At 32.2% G+C, this 21442-nt stretch overlaps 1 protein-coding gene across 1 annotated transcript in view; it reads left to right on the forward strand.

Annotated features, from left to right (window-relative positions):
• Positions 1 to 21442, forward strand: part of TBC1D32 (TBC1 domain family member 32) — a 217983-nt gene that overhangs the window by 176235 nt on the left and 20306 nt on the right. Inside the window, 4 exon segments of the mRNA XM_079146273.1 lie at positions 9035 to 9104; positions 10903 to 11018; positions 11774 to 11928; positions 17924 to 18064. Of these exon segments, the coding sequence (XP_079002399.1) occupies positions 9035 to 9104; positions 10903 to 11018; positions 11774 to 11928; positions 17924 to 18064 (482 nt within the window).

Here is a 21442-nt window from a genome sequence, read left to right on the forward strand (position 1 = left end):
ATATTTCTATATTATGTGGAGCAAGATCTGATGTTGGATTTGTTGAATGTATTATGTAGGCAGATAAACTCTGAATGTGAATTTACATTCCTTAAAGGCTCCAACTGAATAACAAAGCACCAGAACTTTAGAATAAGACCAAAAAATAAGGTGACTTCCTGTTGATTTCTTGTTTATTATTATGATGTGGTAAGTTCATTGCTAGTGTTTTCTTCCAAAGACCTTAGGTAGCCTCATTCTTCATCATGTATTTTTTTGGCTGGAGGAACAATGGTTTACTATTAAAATTTTTCACTATTACTTTAAATAGACAAACACCATGTCTTGATGTAAAAGGTATTTTGAAGCAAATGGTGGATATATTCACTGTTTTTTCATGTTTCTTGAATGAGAAATTGATTGTCTTTTTAAAAACGACGGCTCTCTAAACCCTAAGGTGGTTCAAATTAGAATAACACTATCATCCATCTGTTGTTAGCTCCCTCAGGATTTCAGTCCATTATAAAATTTGCAAATCTGGGAAAATCAAATTAGTTTGGCTTTTTATCCCCTTAAAGAAAGAAGAAAGAACAAACTTTTGCACATTTGTGGTTTGTATATCATACAGGTATATGTTTCCTGATCTTAATTGATGTTAGTTATCTTTTTGTCAGTTCATCTCTCTGCAGTGATTTGAGGATTTTTTTCCTACTATACATGCTTCTTTGATATGATGAATTAAATAGCACTTTTAGGGTTGTAGAAATTATAACTTTACCTTCTTTTTCTTCATGATGCAAGCTTACTCAAAACTGTCAGAAAATTTTGCATTGTTTCACCTTTTAAAATACAGTTTTTAGACTTACTGTATACACTTAAAAACCATTTACATTTTCTGTGAATAGTAAGCAAATGTACCCTTTATCTCACATTTATGAAACATAGTTGTGAGTAAAGCACAATGCTTAATAATTAGGATGAGATGTCTGATATGAACCTGCCTTCAAGGAGGAGCACTAGCACAGATACCTAAAATGATTAAGGAAATCACTGCATGTAGTAAAATAGAAAATAAACAAATACAGAGTATTGCTATGACCTACAGAGCAAATGAACAGTTCTCTGAATGCAGGCAGTGGGCAGATTGGGAAAATATGAAATTATTTGAAATGAAGACAGTCTCAGTTATAGATTGAAAAACAGGACTTGGTGGGTGAATCAGCCCTGGTTGGGTCTGATCCATTCAGGAGCTAGGCTCCACACGTATATTGTATAGGTTTTAAACATCAAAGGAATTCACTGTGAAAAGGCTTCTTTAGGTAAATAGGAGGAAGTTGTGAGCAAAATAGCTTAGTTGGGGCTTTATCAGTTTACTCCCATCCCTTCTACCTCTGGGCAGCTGGGATTTGAATTCAAGGCTTATGAATTAATAAATTTCATGACAAGCATGGAATTTTCCCTATCAACAGGAGTTGCCTGCAAATGGGCATTTCTCTTAGTGCCCTCACACCAAAAGATTCACAGGAGAGGCGTCTTACTGTCCAGGGTTACATAGTTCAAAGCAGTGATTCATTTGCAGCTCCCAATAGCAGGGGAACTTACATTATCAGTTGGTGACTTTGTTTCCAGCAGTGTGCTAGTGCTTATGAATATGCTATTTGAATTGGTTATTATCAGTGAGTGATTTTGTTGTTAAGTGCCACGTGTGTCCAGTGGAAAGGGCCATCAGTGTAGACGGGTACCATCATGGAATATGAAAGGAAGAAGCAGGAACTGAGCAGTGGGAGTGATACTTGGATTGCTTATTGGGACATTAGAACTGAAAGAAAGAGAAGGCTCTTCCAGGCAAGGATAATTGCATAATCGAGATGTGGAAAGTGTAATACCTTTTTCCAAATAACACTGACTCTACTAGTTAGGAGGCTTAGATGCTTATGGTAGCTTGGTCACAAGGTATTGAATTTTATGGCAGTGAGAATTGAATAAAATGGATGAGTAAAACCACATATTAAGAAAGAAGCAACGGAACCTGCAGAGACTTTGGGGAAGGAAGGAGGGAGGAGGAAATGTACTGACAATTTCTTTGGGCGGCGAGAGTTCTCTGACTTTACGACAGATAGAGCCGGGCTTCAGGAGAGTCAGTAAGCAGCCAAGCAGTAACTGCTTCTCCAACCACGGATTTGTCCTCCAGTGGAGAAATTCTTTACTCTTCTGAAAATTTATTTTTTTCCACACCATTAGCCAAGTGCCAGGCAGAATAGATTTAATTTCTTCTACCAGTGCTCTGTGTGCTAGCTTTGCAAACCCAAAATAGAATAAAATGCATTACCAGAATGAGCAATTGCAGTCCATATCTAGTAAGTTTTGTTCACTTATTTTATTCTGAGACTATTATATTTACCATTAAAGTGGTAGGTTATTTTAAAAAATTATAATTTTATATTAGTGCTGTCTTTTTTATTGGTTTAAACTATACGAAATAGTGAGTTTCATTGTGGCTTATGTTAATTTGATCAGTTTCTCCCCTCTTCCCTCTCCCTGAACCCCTTCCTCTGATCTCTCTTCTATTTTTGTAAGCTCCCCTTTTTCTTTCCATTTTTTTTCTCTAGCTTCTCTATGTGACAGAAAACAAAGGACCCTCGATTTTCTGAGTCTGGCTTATATTGCTTAATATATGCTCTCCAGTTCCATCCATTTTCATATGTACATGTGTATATATATATATATATATATGTACGTACATATGTATATATATATATGTATATATACATACATATCACATTTTCTTTAGTCATTCATCTGTTCACAGATACCTGTGCTGGTTCCATGATTGGCTCCCATGACCTGTGCTGCTTAGCATGGCTACACATGCATCTCTGTAGTATGATTTTAATTCCTTTGAATAAATATTGAGGAGTGGTATAGCTGGGTCATATGGTGGTTCCATTCCTAGTCTTTTGAGTAACCTTCATACTAATATCCATAGTGGTTGTATTAATTTACATTTCCACCAACAGTACATTCAAGTTCATTTTTACCGTTCACATTCACAATTTGTAATCTTGATGATTGCCATTCTAATTGGAGTGAGGTGAAATCTTGGTTTAGTTTTGATTTATATTTCCCTGATGGCTAAATATGTTGAATATTTTTGCACATATTGTTGGTCATTTGTACCTCTTTTGAGAAGTGTGTGTTTAGTTCATTTGCTTGTTTATTGAAAGTGTTATTTGGTTTTTGTGTGTGTATATTTATTGAGTTTTTTTCATTTTTATGTGTTCTAGATATTAATCCTCTGTCTGAAGAGTAGTTGGCCAAGATTTCTCCCATTCTGCAAGTTCTCTCCTTGTACTATTGTTCCCTTTGCTGTGCAGAAGCTTTTTAACTTGATTATTGGTATTATTTCCTGGGCTGTAGCATTTCTATTGAGAAAGTTGCTGCTTATGCCTGTGTGTTGGAGTGCTGCCCCTGTGTCCTCCTCTAGCAGTTGCAAAGTTTCTGATTTATTACTAGAACTTTGATCCACTTTGAGTTAACTTCAGTGCAGGGTGAGAGAGCGGGAGCTCTTTTCCATCTTTTACCTGTTAGTGGTATCTTAGGTTGAATCAAGCATAGTTAAGTGTGATAAATATGATGCTATGTGTGTCATTGTTTGATTGTCCCTTTCTCAACAGCTTATTCTTTTCAATAATGACTTCAGGGTGTGGGAGTTAGTTCTTCTATTTGTTATTTCAGGAAATATTTTTATCTGTTTTCTTCTCCACTTTTATTCTAATTGATAATAAAAGTACAGTTACTTTTATTTCTTCATTGGATATTTGTTCGTTCATCTATTCATTCATTCACTTGATGTTTATTAAGCACCTGTTGTGTCTCCCATACATTATTGTACATATATCAGTAAACTACTGTTTACCAAACATAGATATTTGTCAGAATCTTTGGAAGACATCCATTTTTTTTTTATCGTAAACAAATGGGATACATGTAGTTTCTCTGTTTGTACATGGAGTAAAGGAACATCCATTTTTTTTTATCATTGACTTTTACTTATTCATTTTGCCCTGTAAGTTTTGTTTTACTTCTAAAGATGTTAATTCCTCCTTCATACATTGCATTTAGTCCAGTTTATATATAATAAATTTCTTTCATTGAACTTTTGTAATCTACCATTGGTCGACAAGCTATCATAATTTATATTGAACACAATTTAAAACTTGCAGTATCTCCTTTAATATATAGCCCTAAGTCATTTTTTAATTTTCTTTTTCCTACTTTAGGAAATTTCATTTTTTTCCATTTATTTTCTGTAGTATTTTATTCATACTAAATTATTTACATCTGTTTCACACTAGTTATTTTTAAAATATGGATATTTGATGTTTGTTTTGGTATCCTTTATACTTTAATTAATTTCTTCATTTAAAAGCCCTTTTGAAGGCTAGGGTTGTAGCTCACTAGTAGAGTGTTTGCTTAGCATGCTTGAGGCCCTGGATTCAATCCCCAAACCACACACACACACACAAACACACATACACACAGCCTTTTTGAGAATTTAATTGGAACTTTTGTTAAAGTGAAATTTCTCTAGTGGGATAGCACTGTCCAATTTTAACTGTATCTAAATTTCACTCTTGTTTCTGTAAGTGTGGATCTCAACTTTAGTGCACAAGACATACTATAGCGGCTTTTAAAAACACAAAAGGTTTTCACCCTTTTCAATCTCACTCAATAATCTGGAGTACAGTCTGTTTGTCTTTACCTTTAAAACACTCCTCAGAAGATTTTGATACACAGCTATAATTAGGAATTATGATCTGTTGGAATGTGCAGAGCTGCTTTTCTTCTGAAGATAAAATCATAAACTTTAAAGTGAAGTAGTACTTGGAAATTATACAACTCTAGAAAAGTGAAAGGACTTATCTCAGGCCTCACAACTAGACTACACTGAAAGAAGTATAATAACTTGATCCTCATGTAAGGTTCAGTGACACAGTCCCTTTGGTCAACATCTCTTGGCCCTTAACTTTATTCCATTCTTCATTGATGTGGAGGTCAGTGTCTTCTGACGCATGCCACTGTGATCCACAGAACACTTGACACTGGGAATCCCTTTCTTAGCCCCCCTTCTCCAACAGGGCACATTCCTCCTCTGCTGTTAAAATATCTGTATGTATTATGATTTCTAAGGGAAATATTAGTGTTATTACTAGCCCCCAGAGCTACATATTCCTGAAGGTTAGATTTTATTTATGCTTAATAATATAGTTTTGTGTGTACTAGAATTCTAAGTATTATCATCTAACTCAACTTAAACATGTTCTGGAAATACCTTATAGAAATCACATCATTCTCACTGTATCACATTATGGTAGCTGATAAGAGGTCTATTCCATGGCTGTAAGAACATTTAGTCACAATTTTTATTTTTAATACTGTTTAAATTTTGCAAACTCAATCAGTGTCACCAAAACAGCACTAAAATTTTACATTATTTAAACCTGGAAAGCTAAAGTTTGATTCAGCCTAATATACAGAATCTCCAGGAACAGATACAGGTATAAAAACTGAAAGAACTTCTTGTTAACTACCTACATGAACTTAATCTTATTACATTGTAGTGGTATTTATGAAACTGTGTTTGATTTATGGCTAAAGTTTTAAATGCTATTGATGAGACTAAAAATTTGAAATTATGGTTAATATGTGGATGATGATTGAAGTTTTAAAAATTGATTAGACCACTCTGTGAGAGTAAGAATAATATATATGTTTTTGACATCAAGGAATGGAAACTCAAAACAACCTTTTTTTCTTTTAACTCTATGCAGGAAAAGAAACAGAATCATTGACTTATATAAATGGAATAAAGCCAAGCTTCACAATCTCCTTTTATCTTTCCCCCCTATATGAATGATGAATTCCTTTCTTCTGAAGATCTAGGGAACCGCATAGGCCATGATTAATAGGGAGAAATTTCCATACTCTCTACAGTTGGAAACATTTTTAGAAGACATTGAATAGTCCCCCTTGCCTTACTCTGTTGCTGTAGGATGAGAATCTTTTACTAGGACTAGGGCAGAACTAGTATCCTCCCTTAGAGAGGTAGGTGCATTCATTAGCACAGTGATAACTATAAACAAGAAATTCTAAGTTATGTAAATAGTAGCCCAACTCTTGTCATATAGACAAAATTTGACAATACTACTAAGATTGCATTTCAGTCTAAATAAAACTCAAATGTAATTTATCATGAAATTAACTGGACACATTTTTCAAGTTGAAGTTTTTGAACTTACCTTTGTTTGTTTTATTTTTTTGTAAGAATTCCACCTACCAGTCTCGTTTTCCTGGAGGTGTGAGTGGTTCCTCTAAAAGCAACCTATATTTTAAGATTTAACTTAAATACCTTCCTTCTAATCAGCTGGAAATAATATCTTAATATTCACATAGTACTTTATCTGTATCATTCTTTTTCCACTTAGGGCTTTAAAGTGCCTTTATCAAAGAGGTACAAATGGCCAACAAATATGTGAAAAAATATTCAATATCTTTAGAAATCTGGGAAATGCAAATCAAAACTATACCAAGATTTCATCTCACTCCAATTTGAATGGCAAGCATCAGGAATACAAATAACAAGGCATGCTAGTGAAGATGAGGGGATAAAGGAAGTCTTATATATTGTTGGTGAGAATGTGAATTAGTACAACTACTTTGGAAATCAGTACAGAGGTTCCTCAAAAGACTAGGAATAGAACCACCATATGATCCATCTATACCACTCCTCAGCATTAATTCCTAAAACATTAAAAATCAGCATTTTACACACACACACACACACATATACATACATATACATACATACATATATATATATACATATATAAATATCTCCATGTTTATAGCAGCACATCCATAGTAGCCAAGTCATAGAACCAGCCTGCGTGCCAGGAATTACGCATGGAGAGTGGGAGGTGTGGCTGTAAAGTAGTACAAGGGAATCTTATAGTGATGGCGAAGTTCTGTGTCTTGATTGTGGTATCTGTCCAACAGATGAATGAGTAAAAAACAAACGTGGTATATATATATATATATATATATATATATATATATAGAGAGAGAGAGAGAGAGAGAGAGAGAGAGGATGAACTTATGTCATTTGCATGAAAATGGACAGAAATGGAGAGCATCATGCCAAGCAATATAAGGCAGACTCAGAAAGTAAAAGGTCATGTTTTCTGTAATATGTGGAAGTTAGAAAAAAGTAAAAACAGGGATCTCAGGAAAATAGAAGGCAGACCAGTAGGGAAGAAGAAGGGGATCAGAGGGAGGAAGGGAGGGAAATGGGAGGTACTAGGAAATTAAATTGATCAAATTATGTTGTGTGCATGTACAAATATGTCACAGTGAATCCCAGTATTATGTATAATTATTATACACCAACATAAATTTTTTAAAAAAATCCAGAAACTATTCATTTGTCCTTCAGCAGATGAATGTTTAAGCAGACAGTATTGTATCTGTACTGTGGAATATTTCTCAACAATAAAAATGTAAAACTTTTGATAAACTTAAAGAGAATTATGCTGACTGCTAAAAGACAATCTCAGGGTTTTTTAGTGTATGATTCTAGTTATATAACAGTCTTCAAATAACAAAATTATAGTGATAAAAAACAGATCATCATTTGCCTGGGATTATGATATGGAGAGGGAGGTGTAGCCATTAAGGAGTAGCATAACAGAGCCTTAGGGTGATGGTACAGTTCTGTATCTTGTTTGTGGTGATTGTTACACAAAGATACATGTATAATAAAGTTACTTAAAAGTACACACACACACACACACACACACACACACACACACACAGAGATACCTGAGTGAATGTGTAATTCTAAGGTATGAATAAACTCTGTGAATTGTATCACTGTTAGATTCTAATATTGATATTTTGGTGCAGTTATGTAAGGTGTTAGTATTGGGTGGAGGAGAATGGGTGAAGGGTGCATGGGACCTCCCTGTACATTTCTTTACAATATTTTCTACATCAGCTATTTCAAAATAAAGAGCTACAGGAAAAATAATAAGAATAATCTAAAAAAATAAATGTCTTTATAAGATATATCTCTATATACATTTTACCTATGACACTACATGAAAAGTTTTTATAGGATATGATGTATGATTTATCTTTTATCCCCATAGATTTTTGCAAGGTGTTCCATACTTACTGTATCAGAAAGAATTTATTTAAAGGAATAAATGTACAATTGAAATAGATTCTATTGATAGTATGAAATATACCAATGTGTAAGTAATGTAGGGGAAAACACCAGTGATAACCAGTTTCAGAAAACCAGGCATTTTGTAGAAAACTGATATTCAATGTTTCCCTTAATTGTTTCAGTTAAATTCTGAATGCATCTACTGATGCTTTTGAGTGCTCACTGTTAACTTGGTCACCAGTGGTTTCAAGAACCAGTCCAAACTTTTGACCTCTCAAGTCCCCCATAGGGCACAATTCTTTTTCACTTTTGGTAGATGATCACCACTACTCCACAAAGAAAATCTGGCCTGCAGGAAGAAATCACTTCACCCTCACATGTTGTCATTTAAAAGAAGTAAATACTGCTTACTGAAAGATTTAAATGCAAGTATCAGGAGGGAATAAGCAACCATGTTTATATTTATTTGTAATTCAAAGTCTTATGTATATATTGTACAATGGAAGCACAATATTTCTAGATCATTTTTAGGTTAATGGCTTTTTTGTTTGGTCCTTTTTGTTTGTAGCCACGTAAAATAGATTGTTTTAAAACTATTATTTTATATTTAATATGCTTCTAAATGCTTTTTTAAGGAGAAAAGTTATGTAAAAAAGTTTTCTGATAATTCCTCTATAAAGATAACTGACAGTGCTTAAAAGAACAAATTCATCAGTGTTTTCAAAATTCATATTAAAATATGTAAAAATATTGCTTTCATCAATTTTCAGTTAAAATATTATGCAGAATTTTATACATTTTTATAACTCAGTTTTCTATTGTTTTTAGCTACTGATGCAAATGTGAAGAATGAAAGTCTTTCATCTGTGCAGCAGCTTGGTATTAAACTGACTGTCAGGTATATAGAAAAATATCTCCCTTGTGCATCCCTAGAATTCATCTGCCTGATATGTGTTGAATGATATTTAACAACCAACTATTTTGTATACTTTAAATGTAGAGTTATCCATAAAATAATAACTTTATCTTTGAGGCTATTGGCATATGATTAAATTACTTCTGCCTGTAAATCAGTTATAGTGCATTTTTATTCCAGAGGCTAATTACAGTGTGTTTAAGCCTCTATCACTATCAGGTTTTCCCCCAAAATAGCACTGTAAAAATCAGCACATTAGTAGCACAATCACACCACTTTCTAAAATATGATTAGTTGTAATTGTAAAGACTATGGTGATGCATATGAAAGTACCTTCAAGATAGAGAAGTTAAAATAAATAACCAAAATTATTGTAGTTTAAGTATCCAAATTATAATTTTCAAAAGAAATGGTCATGCTAGATCATGAACTTGGTATTAGGGACTGAGTCACTGATCCCTCCCTTTATTGCTTATTAAATGAGGATTTTAACAGTCCTATTTTAATTATAGGGTCATCTTCAGAATCAAATACAAGGCATAGATGAGAGCTATTAAACTAGACTGAGTGTTTTCTAAATTCACAGTCTGATGAAAATGTAGCATTAATTCTAGTTCATTCACCTGTATCACATAGGGCATGTAATACTCTTTATTATGTGACTCTGGACCTACTTTTTATGTAAATATTTTGAGGTGCTGATTTCCATTCTGAAATGAAATCTATAGATGATATGAGCAGACTAGTCATATTATTTTAACTTGATATCTTATTTGTAGGATGTAAATGGAAAGGGAATTATAATGCATGTTTGATTACATTGCTATATAAGATATAGCTGGCATCTCCGTATAGAATCATTGAGTCACTGGTGGTAACAAATACAGACTGATTGTTTTGGTTTCTAAATACCATAAACATTGTTTTTAGCAAAGATACTTCCCATAGTGATAAACAAGTCTTATTAAGTTTTTAAACAAAGCAGTTGTACTATTTTTCCTTGATTAACAGATAATTTAATGTGTATTTAAAAATATAGGAGTTTATATAAAGCACTATTAGTTTCAAATAATTATAAACAGCTTTTACATCTTACATCCTTAAAAATCCTAGGACATTGGCAACTTATTATGCACAACTGTTGCAGGTCTGACCTATTGGTACTTCCTCACCAAAGACTGGTTGAATTCCCCAGTTTCAATTTAAAAATACCCCTATAAATGTCCAAAGTGACCCCTGGCAGAAGTACCACCTTCATTTGGGACCACTGGACAAAAAGATCTTCAGAATTATTTGTAGGTTTAATATTCCATAAAACTTACCTGTCAGTCTTTCTTGTCTTAGATTAAATTCAAGGAAAAATATGTTTGTATTCTGCTTCTCATCTACAGGGGATCATCACTTTATTTTCTCATTACAGCTTCATCTTCCCATAAAGTTATCAGTATTACAGAGTGGGTACTGCTTTTCCAAGTATATCATAATTATCAGGAACATTTATGAGAGAGCTGGTGTTAAGTGAGAACTCTGTAACATTTTTAGGCTAAAAGTAGAATTTTGAAATCTTAACCTCTTGAAATCTCAAAAGGAATACACTTAGATGGAGTTCAAAAAATAAAGGTAGAACACAGAGTCTGATTTTTTTTTTTTTTTTTTTTTTTTGCAGTACCTGGGATCGAACCCAGGGCCCTGTGCTTGCAAAGCAAGCACTTTACCAACTGAGCTATCTCCCCAGCCCTGATGTTTTCCATTTTATATGTTTTATGTATTTTTAATGTAGGTATGGTAAGTTCCTCAACTTGTTAAAAGATGGTGCAGAAAATGATCTTGCCTTGGTTTTAAAGCACTGTGAGAGATTCCTGAAACAGCAGAAAGTTCCTGTAAAGTCTTCTCTTCATATCCTTTTCCAGTGAATTCACATAGTTGAACTTTATTCATATGTTTTTCATATCTTTTGATGGACTACCTTAATATATTTATAGTAAAATAATACTTTAAGCTAAACTAGTGACTTGTTATGATACATCCTCACAGTATTCTGTATTTGAAACATTCATTTTATAAAATTGAATCATACCATTATATTCAGGCATACTCATTGAATCTTAAACTGAATAGTCATTAGAATGCATTTTCAGAGACATCTGAAAATGTTTTTAAAAATAGGTTTCATAGATCCAGAATAAGAAAAGTTGCTGCTTTTTTCTCACTGTGTCCATTTATTACTTCATTTGAATTGGTGATTGTTCAGAAATGGAGTTTGACTTGAAGAAAAAAATGTATACAAACTATTTGCATTACTGAATTATGGAAATGTACAGATTACATTAAAATAGGATGTTATATTTGGTTATGCTAGTCATTTAGCAGATAACTACAGAAAGGATAATATTCTTAATGACGAACAAGTAAGTTTTCACAAAACCATTTATTTTACCTCCAGTTGCTGTTGCCATTGGCGCATGTAAATAGTGATTATACAAGTGATGTATTTTTCTTTAATAAATTAATTTGATTTAAATAACTTATAAATGAGTACTGAGTATCATTGGCATCCCTTTTCTGATAGAGATCCTGGAAATTAATATTTGTGGTGTTCTTAAATTTTATCTTGTGAAATATTGCAACAGTTCCTTAACTGTGTTCTTCAGTCTGTCTGCAAGGCAGTTATGCTGGCCATGATTGGTTTGTATCTTCTCTGTTCTTGATAATGTTGGGGGATAAAGAGAAAACTTTACAGTTTCTTCAGCACTTCTCCAGGCTTCTGACTTCTGCTTTCCTTTGGTTGCCAAGACTTCATATTTCTGTAAGACTTTTTATTTTTATTTTCATTTTTATTGTTTTGTTTGTTTATGCTTTGGGGTACTCAGGATTGAACGCAGGGTCTCAAGCACACTAGGTAAGTAAGTGCTTTACCTATGAGCTACTTTCTCAGCCATTTAAAAAAATTTTATTTTGAGACAAAATCTTTCTAAGTTGCCCAGGCTGGCCACTAACTTGCCGTCTTCCTGCCTCAGCTAGAATTACAGTCATGTGCCACTGAGTTCCAGCTCTCTATAAAACTTTTAGTGTGGGCTGGAGAGATAGCTCAGTCAGTAGAGTGCTTGCCTTGCAAGCACAAGGCCCTGGGTTCGATCCCCAGCACCGGAAAAAAAAAAAAACTTTTAGTCTATTTTCAAAGGACAGTTTGATATTTTAAGAAACATCATATTTAAAAGCACTGGGATGTTCTATTTGTAGAGGGCTCTCATAATTTATATTCATTTTCCTATTTGAATGCTTTTGACTGAAGACATGGACTTGATGTTTTCTCAAATACTTAGTGTTCTTCCTAATGGCAATTGAATGAAAATAATGATAATAGAAGCATTTTCATGAAATAGAAGAAGGATGATAAAATAGAGTTTTAAATCAGTAATATTTAGTTATTATAAACTTACTGTTTAGTAAATTATATTACTTAAATTCTAGATACAAGAAAAGTAAAAGTATTTGAATGGATTTTTAAAAATTCTTTAAAGATTCATTTTTTTAAATGTTTATATATTTTTATTTATTTTAATTAAAAATCATATGTTCAAATTACAGTATGAGAAAATCATTATTATGTAGAAATTATAAACATTTTATAGAGGTAAAGAACCATTTTATATACATTTGGAAATCTATGCTGAGTTTTTATTTATGTATTGTATATTTTGATAGAATTTACTATTCTGATAACTCAGATTACTGCAGAAAAAAGTCTTTTCCATAGTTAATTTATTACTGCTTCTATTTATTTTATTTATTTATTGCACTTTTCTTATGATGTCCAACTGGGTGATGCTGCCTAATACATTAGCTAGCTAAACTATGGCTTCCCAAATCCTTTTCATGACATACTACATGTGGTCAAGGAAATGGCAGCCAAGGTTAAGCTAAGAGCTATGTGGAGTTAAATAAAAATGTTTATTAAGTATTTTTATTATATACATACATATACATCTACATACACATATACATTCTACATATATAGTGTGATAATGAATAAAAATCTAAGCACCAAGTAAGTTAAATATTGAAATTTTAAATTGTATGCTTGAAATAGTTGTATACCATTCCAGAGCAAGGTATTTCAGTTCTTGCTCTTTACCATAATGAAAAAATTTGTTCACATTAATTGTAAGAAATAAATAGCCAAAAAATATGTACAGGTTTTTCTTTAATCAGTGGAACTATTTTCCTCCTATTGAGCACAATTTTAGTAATTCTGTCTCTTTAACTTATAATTGAAGATTTAAAAATTCCTATACTTTCAATCATATAAATGTAATTTTGAAAATCTTTTGATAATGTGTATGGGTTTTTAGTGCAAGCATTCATTTAAATTTCATTTTTGTATTCTTAAAAATTCTGTTCTGGCGTTCACATTGTGACACCATCTAAAGTTAACATCACCAGTAAATCATGTTTAACCATTATTTTTCAAAATTGTATTTCTACTTTGAACCTGTAAACTTTTAAATAACATATTATTTTATGTTTTTCAAAATAGCAATATTCCATTCTTCCCATGAAACTAAAAACAGAATTGTAGCAGGCTAGATTTTATTTAATTTACCTTTTGACATCATTTAACAGATAGATCTGTGAATGGAATGGAGTGACACATTACTGGAATTGATATTTTCAGAATCAACTCTTGATTTAAAGACTTGACACCTTCCTGTTGGTGCAGCTGTATCATCAATGAAAATTTATGCAATGCCTACTGCAGCATCGTTTTCTCTTTTCAAGTACAAATACACCAAGTTGAATCTTTCAGTACCATTAGTGAAAGTATATTTTAATACTTGTTTGTAAAACAACTTACATTCTACTAAGATTCATCTCTATTGAGAAATCTATTCAGAGCTGTTAGCTAAGTGTTGTTATTAATGTCTACAGTCAACACTCCATAGTATGAATGTTTTTGATTTAATAATCTTTTGAATTAGTGTTTTCTCTATGTCATTTGACTTGGTAATGCTTCAATAATAGTCAAAATATATTATTTAAAAAGTGGTACCTTTTCTAGTTCATTAACTCCTTTGGTTCAAACATTGTGCCTCTGGTTTCTATACAGGTTGATAAAATGAGCTATTCTGCCATTGTGTTGACACTTTAGCTTTAGCAATTAATAGCACAAACTTTGCCTTCTTTATTTAGGTCAAGCTAACATTACTACTTAATCAACCTCAGAAAAGTCTGTTTTCCTAGTCCCACTTACCCCAAACTAATTGCCCTGTTCCATTTTTTACTTTTTGTCAATAGCAAAATGCAACTCATAATGTTATTCAATTTATATTTTTATTTCTTATCTGTACAGTTAAATGGAAACTGTGTGAGGACAGTTTTCTCCTTGGTTTATTTAAACTTTGGCCAATAGTAATCACTGAAGAAATATGTTTTAAGTGTGTGAAATAATATTTAAATAGAAATATGTAAGGGAAAGTAGGTTTTTATTACTTTTGAAATGTATTTAAATGCTTTTATATCCCCTGAATTCTTAAGAATGTTTTTAAAAAAATTATAAAAAGAGAGTAATCAAAATAACAATCATATAAGCTTATCTATTGGTAAAAACATGAATTCAACAAATTAATTGAAATAAAATCCATTATTTATATGTATTTCATATATACATATATATATCAACCTCCATTGATCTTAAATATGGCTAACATCATACTCAAATGAAGTATTATAGTTCAACAAGAAGGTCATAGGACAGTTACTATATAAGATAACCACTACAGAGCCCTCTTTCCTTCCTCATAAAATAATTGCCTAGTTCAGAAAGTTTATGGAGTTAAACATTCTAATGGAATTCAAATATAACTTTAGGTTTCAGTTTTACAAAGATGACCATGTCATGGGACACTTGTTTACCCATTTGCAGGATGTCAGCAAAAGCCAGTCATCTGAGCAGTCACTTGTGGAAACTAGAACCAGTGTCAAAACCCTTTTTTTTTTATGTGACTTTAAATCTTATTCATATTTGAAAACTATGTTTTTCTAGAATTCCAGTACCAAAATTTTGAAAAAATCTTCAAAATTTTTTAGTCACCCCTCTATATGATGTATGAATTAACTACAATGAACTAATTTATTATGTTGATAAAGAATGACCCATCCTCTGCCTGTAGATTCCCAAAGATGAATGACTTGAATGGAATGGATTGGATCAGTTTGTACTGGATTGGAGAGTTTCAGCTCTAACAGGATCTTTCTGTTTAATTTCCATAGCAACATAGGAAGTAGATATTTCTTAGTGTCAGGAATAAAATGACTTATTAGAACTAAGTATACTGGAAGAAAAGATTAACTTATGTTTCATTTTTAAGTGTATCTTTCATTGTTAATCACCAAACTCCTTTAAAGAGTAATGTTTTATAAAGTCTTTGCTCCATATTATGTCACTTTCTAGTATCTTCTAAGCTAATGTTTTATAGATAATTTTTTGCAATTTTATTTTAGCATTTTTATGTTTATATTTTATTTTATTTACATGATATATAAAATACTATTATCCTATTTGTGCTCTGCTTAGTCCTGTACTCTGAATAATAAAGAGTTACTATTTTTTCAGGAAATTGTAGCTAAACAAAATACATAAAATTCTGAAAATATGATAAGTAATTTATAATTTAATGATTCAGAAAATTCCATTTTATATTTATGTGACTCAGAGCTGTCATTATTGATCTGGTTTTATGAACACCATTTACTGTAAATTGGAGCTATGAGATGGTAATTAATAGACCAACTAATAGATTTTTTTTATTACAGTGTACAATCATTACTTGTCATTCAGCCAATATTGATATCAGCTGCTCTATGAAAGGTTTGATGTTAGGAGCTGTGTCTATTACCAAAATGTGACATAATTTCTTCTGAGTACAAGTATAAGAATATAAGAACTTGCCTTGTCTTTGGGAATCCATTACCCAATGGCTTGTTTTCTTTGAGAATGTAATTAATGTCTATCTATTTCCTAATGGATCTACTCTGAAGGTATTTCCATTGCATCATAGAAAAGATATAAGAATCACTTCCTGTGTATAAAATTCTTATACTACTGTTGTATATGCATTCAGAAAATTATTACCCAAGTGCACTTTGAAAATTTAAAGATGTATGTTGTTTTTGCTTTTATATTTTATTAGATTTATTCATTCTACAAACAGTCATTAGCAAAACACATTGTGGAATTCAAGAACTAAATCACTTGATATTTTTACTCAGTCCATATTTTTTTTAACTACTCAAGAAAGTTGCCTTTGTTCTAGACATCTGTATTAATATGTCCATTGAATGTGCTATTTCTTTATTCATTCTCTTTTTAGAGGACCTAAGAATATTTAGAATTTCTATATATTACTTATATTTCTACAAAATTTTCTGTAATATAAAATAATCAAGATTTATGATGATAAATGACAAAATAGGAAACCCACCTAGAAGTCAACTTGGTGACTTCAGAAACTTTAGTTTACAATTCCAACCAAATCCTAAAAGCACTTTACCAATAAAGTTAGAAAGAAACCCTCTGTACTTTTAACTATTATATAATTTATCCATTTGATTTGTTTTAATTTAAAACATTAGATTTCATTTATCAAAAAAAGTTTATAAGCAAGAGTTGTCCAGTAAGGGTAAGAAAATAAAGTATCTTTTTGGAGGTCTCTTAAATATAAAGTCTTCAGATCAAATTTGTGTATCAACTTTTTGTTGATATAATTTGTTGTTTGAACAATTTTTCTTTTCTTTTCTTTTTGGTACTAAGGATTGAACTCAGGGGCACTTGACCACTGAGCCACATTCCCAGCCCTATTTTGTATTTTATTTAAAGACAGGATCTCACTAAGTTGCTTAGTTCTTCACTTTTGCTAAGGCTGCCTTTGAACTCCTCCTGCCTCAGCCTTCTGAGCTTCTGGGTGAATAGTTTTTCTTGACACCGAATTATATCTTCAAGTTTTATATTCTTTGCTAAAATTATTATTATGGGTAGATGTTGGATTTATAGTAACAGTAAATAAAACATTGATCATACACAATGATGAATTGTACCTAAGAACTAAATTGAAAAATAACCAACTTTATGAGGATATTGCTGAAGAATGCACATTTCTAAATATTTGTATGTTAATTTACATACGTAACATATAATTATAAAATAAAAATGCTTTTCAAAATGGTTACCTAAGAACTTTGGATGCACTTTGCATTCCCCCCAGTTTGAGAGATGAATTTATTATAGAATTCCAAATTTGGGTTATTATTACTCAAACCCAGGTTTGGGTTTCTATCATCAAACATAAAGAGTAAGCCCATCTTACATCCCAAGGCTGACTACAACTTTTTTGTATAAAATCATTGGACAAGACCAAGAGTTTTAAATATATTGAAATATACATCTAATTAGCATGTGACTAATTTATTACTATTTACTCCCACATATATTCATTTGTTGTATCTCAATACTCATCTTCATCTTTCCACAAGGATTGAAGTTACCAAAGTTACAAAGTTTTAATTTTATTCTGAATCTTAGCAAGTTATATAACCCTGCGTTTATTGAGATTTATTCTTTCTAAATGTTTAACATTCTCACTTTTTAGCTCACATCATTATAATCATTGAAGTAACTTTTGATACCAGCATGTAAATTTTGAAAACAGCAATTCATGTGAAAAGAAAAAGATTTAGGTAAGTGTGTGTTTGATTATTTTAAATTATCTATATGCTGAGCATTCTCAATTTCTTTTTTTATACAGAGGTATCTTCCTATTGACACCATAGAATCTGGCATTCACCCAATATATTTTTGCAGCGCTCACTATATTGAAATGCTACTGAAGGCTGAGGTGCCACTTGTGTGTTCAGCTTTTCACATGTCTGGTTTTGCACCATCACAGGTAATCCATAAGCACATCTTCAACTTCCAGATATAGGTGTCTTTAAAGAAAATTGCTTTCTCTTTAAATGTAGGAAATGCATTAACAAAAATGTATATTTAAATCTTTTAACAATTCACCTCCCCATGCTTGTTATAATATAGGTTTGCTTTATAGTACATTCCTAGCTTTCACAGATTTTGAGTTATTTCTGCTCTTCAGGGCATAGAATTTCTGAAGATCTGATGACATGTAGCCTTTTTAAAAAGCCTTTAAAAAGCCTACTGTTACTTTAACAGTAATAATAAGGATAATATAAGGATTAACTGAGGTAGAAGAGGGCAAGGATTCTTATCAACATGAAGTGTCTGGTGTGTGAGATATTGTGTCTTATCTAAGAAGAAAGCCCAGTTGATTAACCTGTGTCTCAGCCTTTGTTCCTGACATTGGAATCTGGGAAAGTTTCATGTTTTTTTTCTAGTGCTAATGTAGTGCAGTGTACAACCTATGTGGGTTCCCTCCTGTGTGTAGCTAGTGGTTCATTGGGGGAGGGGTCAGTTGTTCTTTTCACTATGTTGTAGTTTGTCTTAAATCGATATTTTAGAGCTTAAATTTTTCTTTTCTATTTTTGAAAATAATTTGTTTTGAGTTTTCTTTACATGAAGACTGGGGTTATAGTGCAGGGGCAGAGTACTTTTAGGCCTGAGATTTGATCACTAGCACAAGAGAGAGAAAAAAAATTTAGGTCAGAGTTTTATAAGGTAGGAATACTTAATCAAATGATATGAATACTTTTAAAGCTTTTAAAATGATTGTTGTGCTGGGGATTGAACCCAGGGTCTTGTGCTTGTGAGGCAAGCACTCTACTAGCTGAGCTATATCCCCAGCCTAGATTTATTCTTAACATAAATGAAGAGAATATCTAGTTTTCAGGATTAGGCATTTGACTTTTTAAAAACTAATCACTGCTGGGCATGGTGGCACATGCCTGTAATCCCAGAGGCATGGGAGGCTGAGGCTGAAGGATCAAGAGTTCAAAGCCAGCCTCAGCAAAAGTGAGGCACTAAGCAACTCAGTGAGACCCTGTCTCTAAATAAAATACAAAATAGGACTGGGGATGCAGTCCAGTGGTCAAGTGCCCCTGAGTTCAAGCCCCAGTATCCAAAAAAAAAAAAAAGAAAAGAAATGAAAAAACCTAATCACTAATTTAATAGGTAAATTTTTTTCTTTTTAAAAGTTTCTTTGAATATTAGCACATCGATTATATGCTCACAGTTTCTTTGAATATTAGCACCTTGATTATATGACCACGGTTTTGTTAACTAGTTGAATGTTCTTGTAATTATTATCTACCTTTCTTAGTGTATTCCTTATTGATTTTACATATTTTTAAAAGTAATATGCACTATCCAAATCTCTTCAATTCCTAAATTGTGTATTAAGTTTTAATGTTAAGACATTATAAATTTATCATTTATTTCCCACCTATCCCACAAAAAAGTTAATTTAGCTATTTTTCCTTATTGATTTCTTTATATAAGCTTTAAAATGATTTTTCCTAGTGCAGATTGAGAATTTGAATTGGGATGAGATTGAGACTTCTGTTGTTAAATTTTGAATTACTTTGAGAAAAAAATTATGTCCTTGCTATAGTCAATCTTCCTATCCAGGAACCATGGCAAATTTTTAATTCATTTGCTTTATTTTGTATTTTGCTAAAGTTATATATAGTTTTTTCCATATGGGTATGGTACATTTTTTATTACAGATATTGCTAGTTATTGTAGTTTGAATCTGTTTCAGTTTTATTTTCTCTTTGGTTATTGTTAATAATTAATAAAATCATTTTTACTAAGTTATACTTTTTTGTAGACTTCTTAATTTTCTTTTTTCTCCAACTTGTAATAAAAGTATTTTTTATTCCTACTTCATTTTTATCAAATTGTCTAGTTCTTCCAAAATAATTTAAAATAAAATAATTGCTTAATGTTTTAGATTAACTTACTAAGAAATCATTATACCATAAAGTAATAACTACTTATGGAAGAGAATTATTCTATGTCATTCTTTTGCAGAATCTTAGCAGTCTTTGTAAAGTTTAAACTTTGTTCTTTCCGTCAATCAAGTTTGAAAGTTGAATTGTGGTCAGTTTTGTTTACAGTTAATATCAATAATCTTGAGCTTATTTGACTCACTTAAAATACGGTGTGTTGATAAAGTTATCCTTTCATTTCCTTGGTTTCTACTGGAAATTTTTTAATTAAACAATAGTTCTTCTGGATATTACATGTGCTTCTGTACTTCCTTTCAAAAAGCCCTGATCTCATTTATTACATTTACTTCTATGAGGTTATTCTCCTTGTTTTGAATTTCCTAAAGTCAATAAGAAATTTAAATATAGCAAGGAGTTGCATATCATGAAAAAGACTACTTTTTCTTGGGTAATTTTAGCCAAGACACTCCTAGACACTTTGAGTCACAAAATTTTTAATTCTTTTTGGAGGCAGTTGCTTAAATGTTTACTAGATGCTCAATAATCCTTTCTTTCTATTCTCCCAAAAATCTAAGCTGGGAACAGTATGTTCCTAAGAGTTACTTTTTTGTATTCTAGTCTTGACTAATACAATGTATATTGTCTAATACCTTCAATTTTATTTATGAGTCCCTAACATATATTCTTTAATTTGAAAATGAATTACCAAACACTGTTGGCAAAACTTAGAATTCGTCAGGCCCTGATATGACCATTTTGTGATTAAAAGAAAAATATTCTTCTATTAATTTAATAAATCTTATCATTTTGATATACCTATCAATTTTAAACTGCATACAAATAGATTCATATAAAAATGATTTCTGATTAATTGTATTATTTTTTTTTTCTTAAAGTTAAAATGCCTTTTTAATGGCTCCCTATGTGAACTAATTACTCTGCTTTAAGAAATAACGTATCGACCTAGGTCGGTGCCTTCAATGGTTGGTCGCAGTCATGGAGCTAGCTGGGGAGTGAGCCAGGCTGCCTACATCGCGGAGGTAGGCGGTGGGATATCCCGCCCAGCCAGCAGGCCAAGGACAGATGTCATAACTGAGCAACCCCGCCTGACTCCTGCACCTAGCTTGGTGCCATCACTGGTTGGTCACGATCGCGGAGCCAGCTGGCCGGTGAGCCAGGCCGCTTGCATTGCAGAGGTAGCAGGTGGGCACCCAACCCGCCTGCCTTGCAGAGCTGGGTGGTAGGTAGCCAACCCGCCCAACCAGCAGGCCAAATACAGACACCATCACTGAATAACCCCGCCTGACCACCATGCCAAGGTTTGTCACCATCACAGAGTTAGCCAGAGGCTTCTTTATATGCTGGTCCAGGCATTTTGAATTACTCCTGAGGGCGTGGCCATCATC

This window comes from Sciurus vulgaris, assembly GCF_902686455.1.
Source record: "Sciurus vulgaris genome assembly, chromosome: 7".
Lineage (NCBI taxonomy): Eukaryota > Metazoa > Chordata > Mammalia > Rodentia > Sciuridae > Sciurus > Sciurus vulgaris.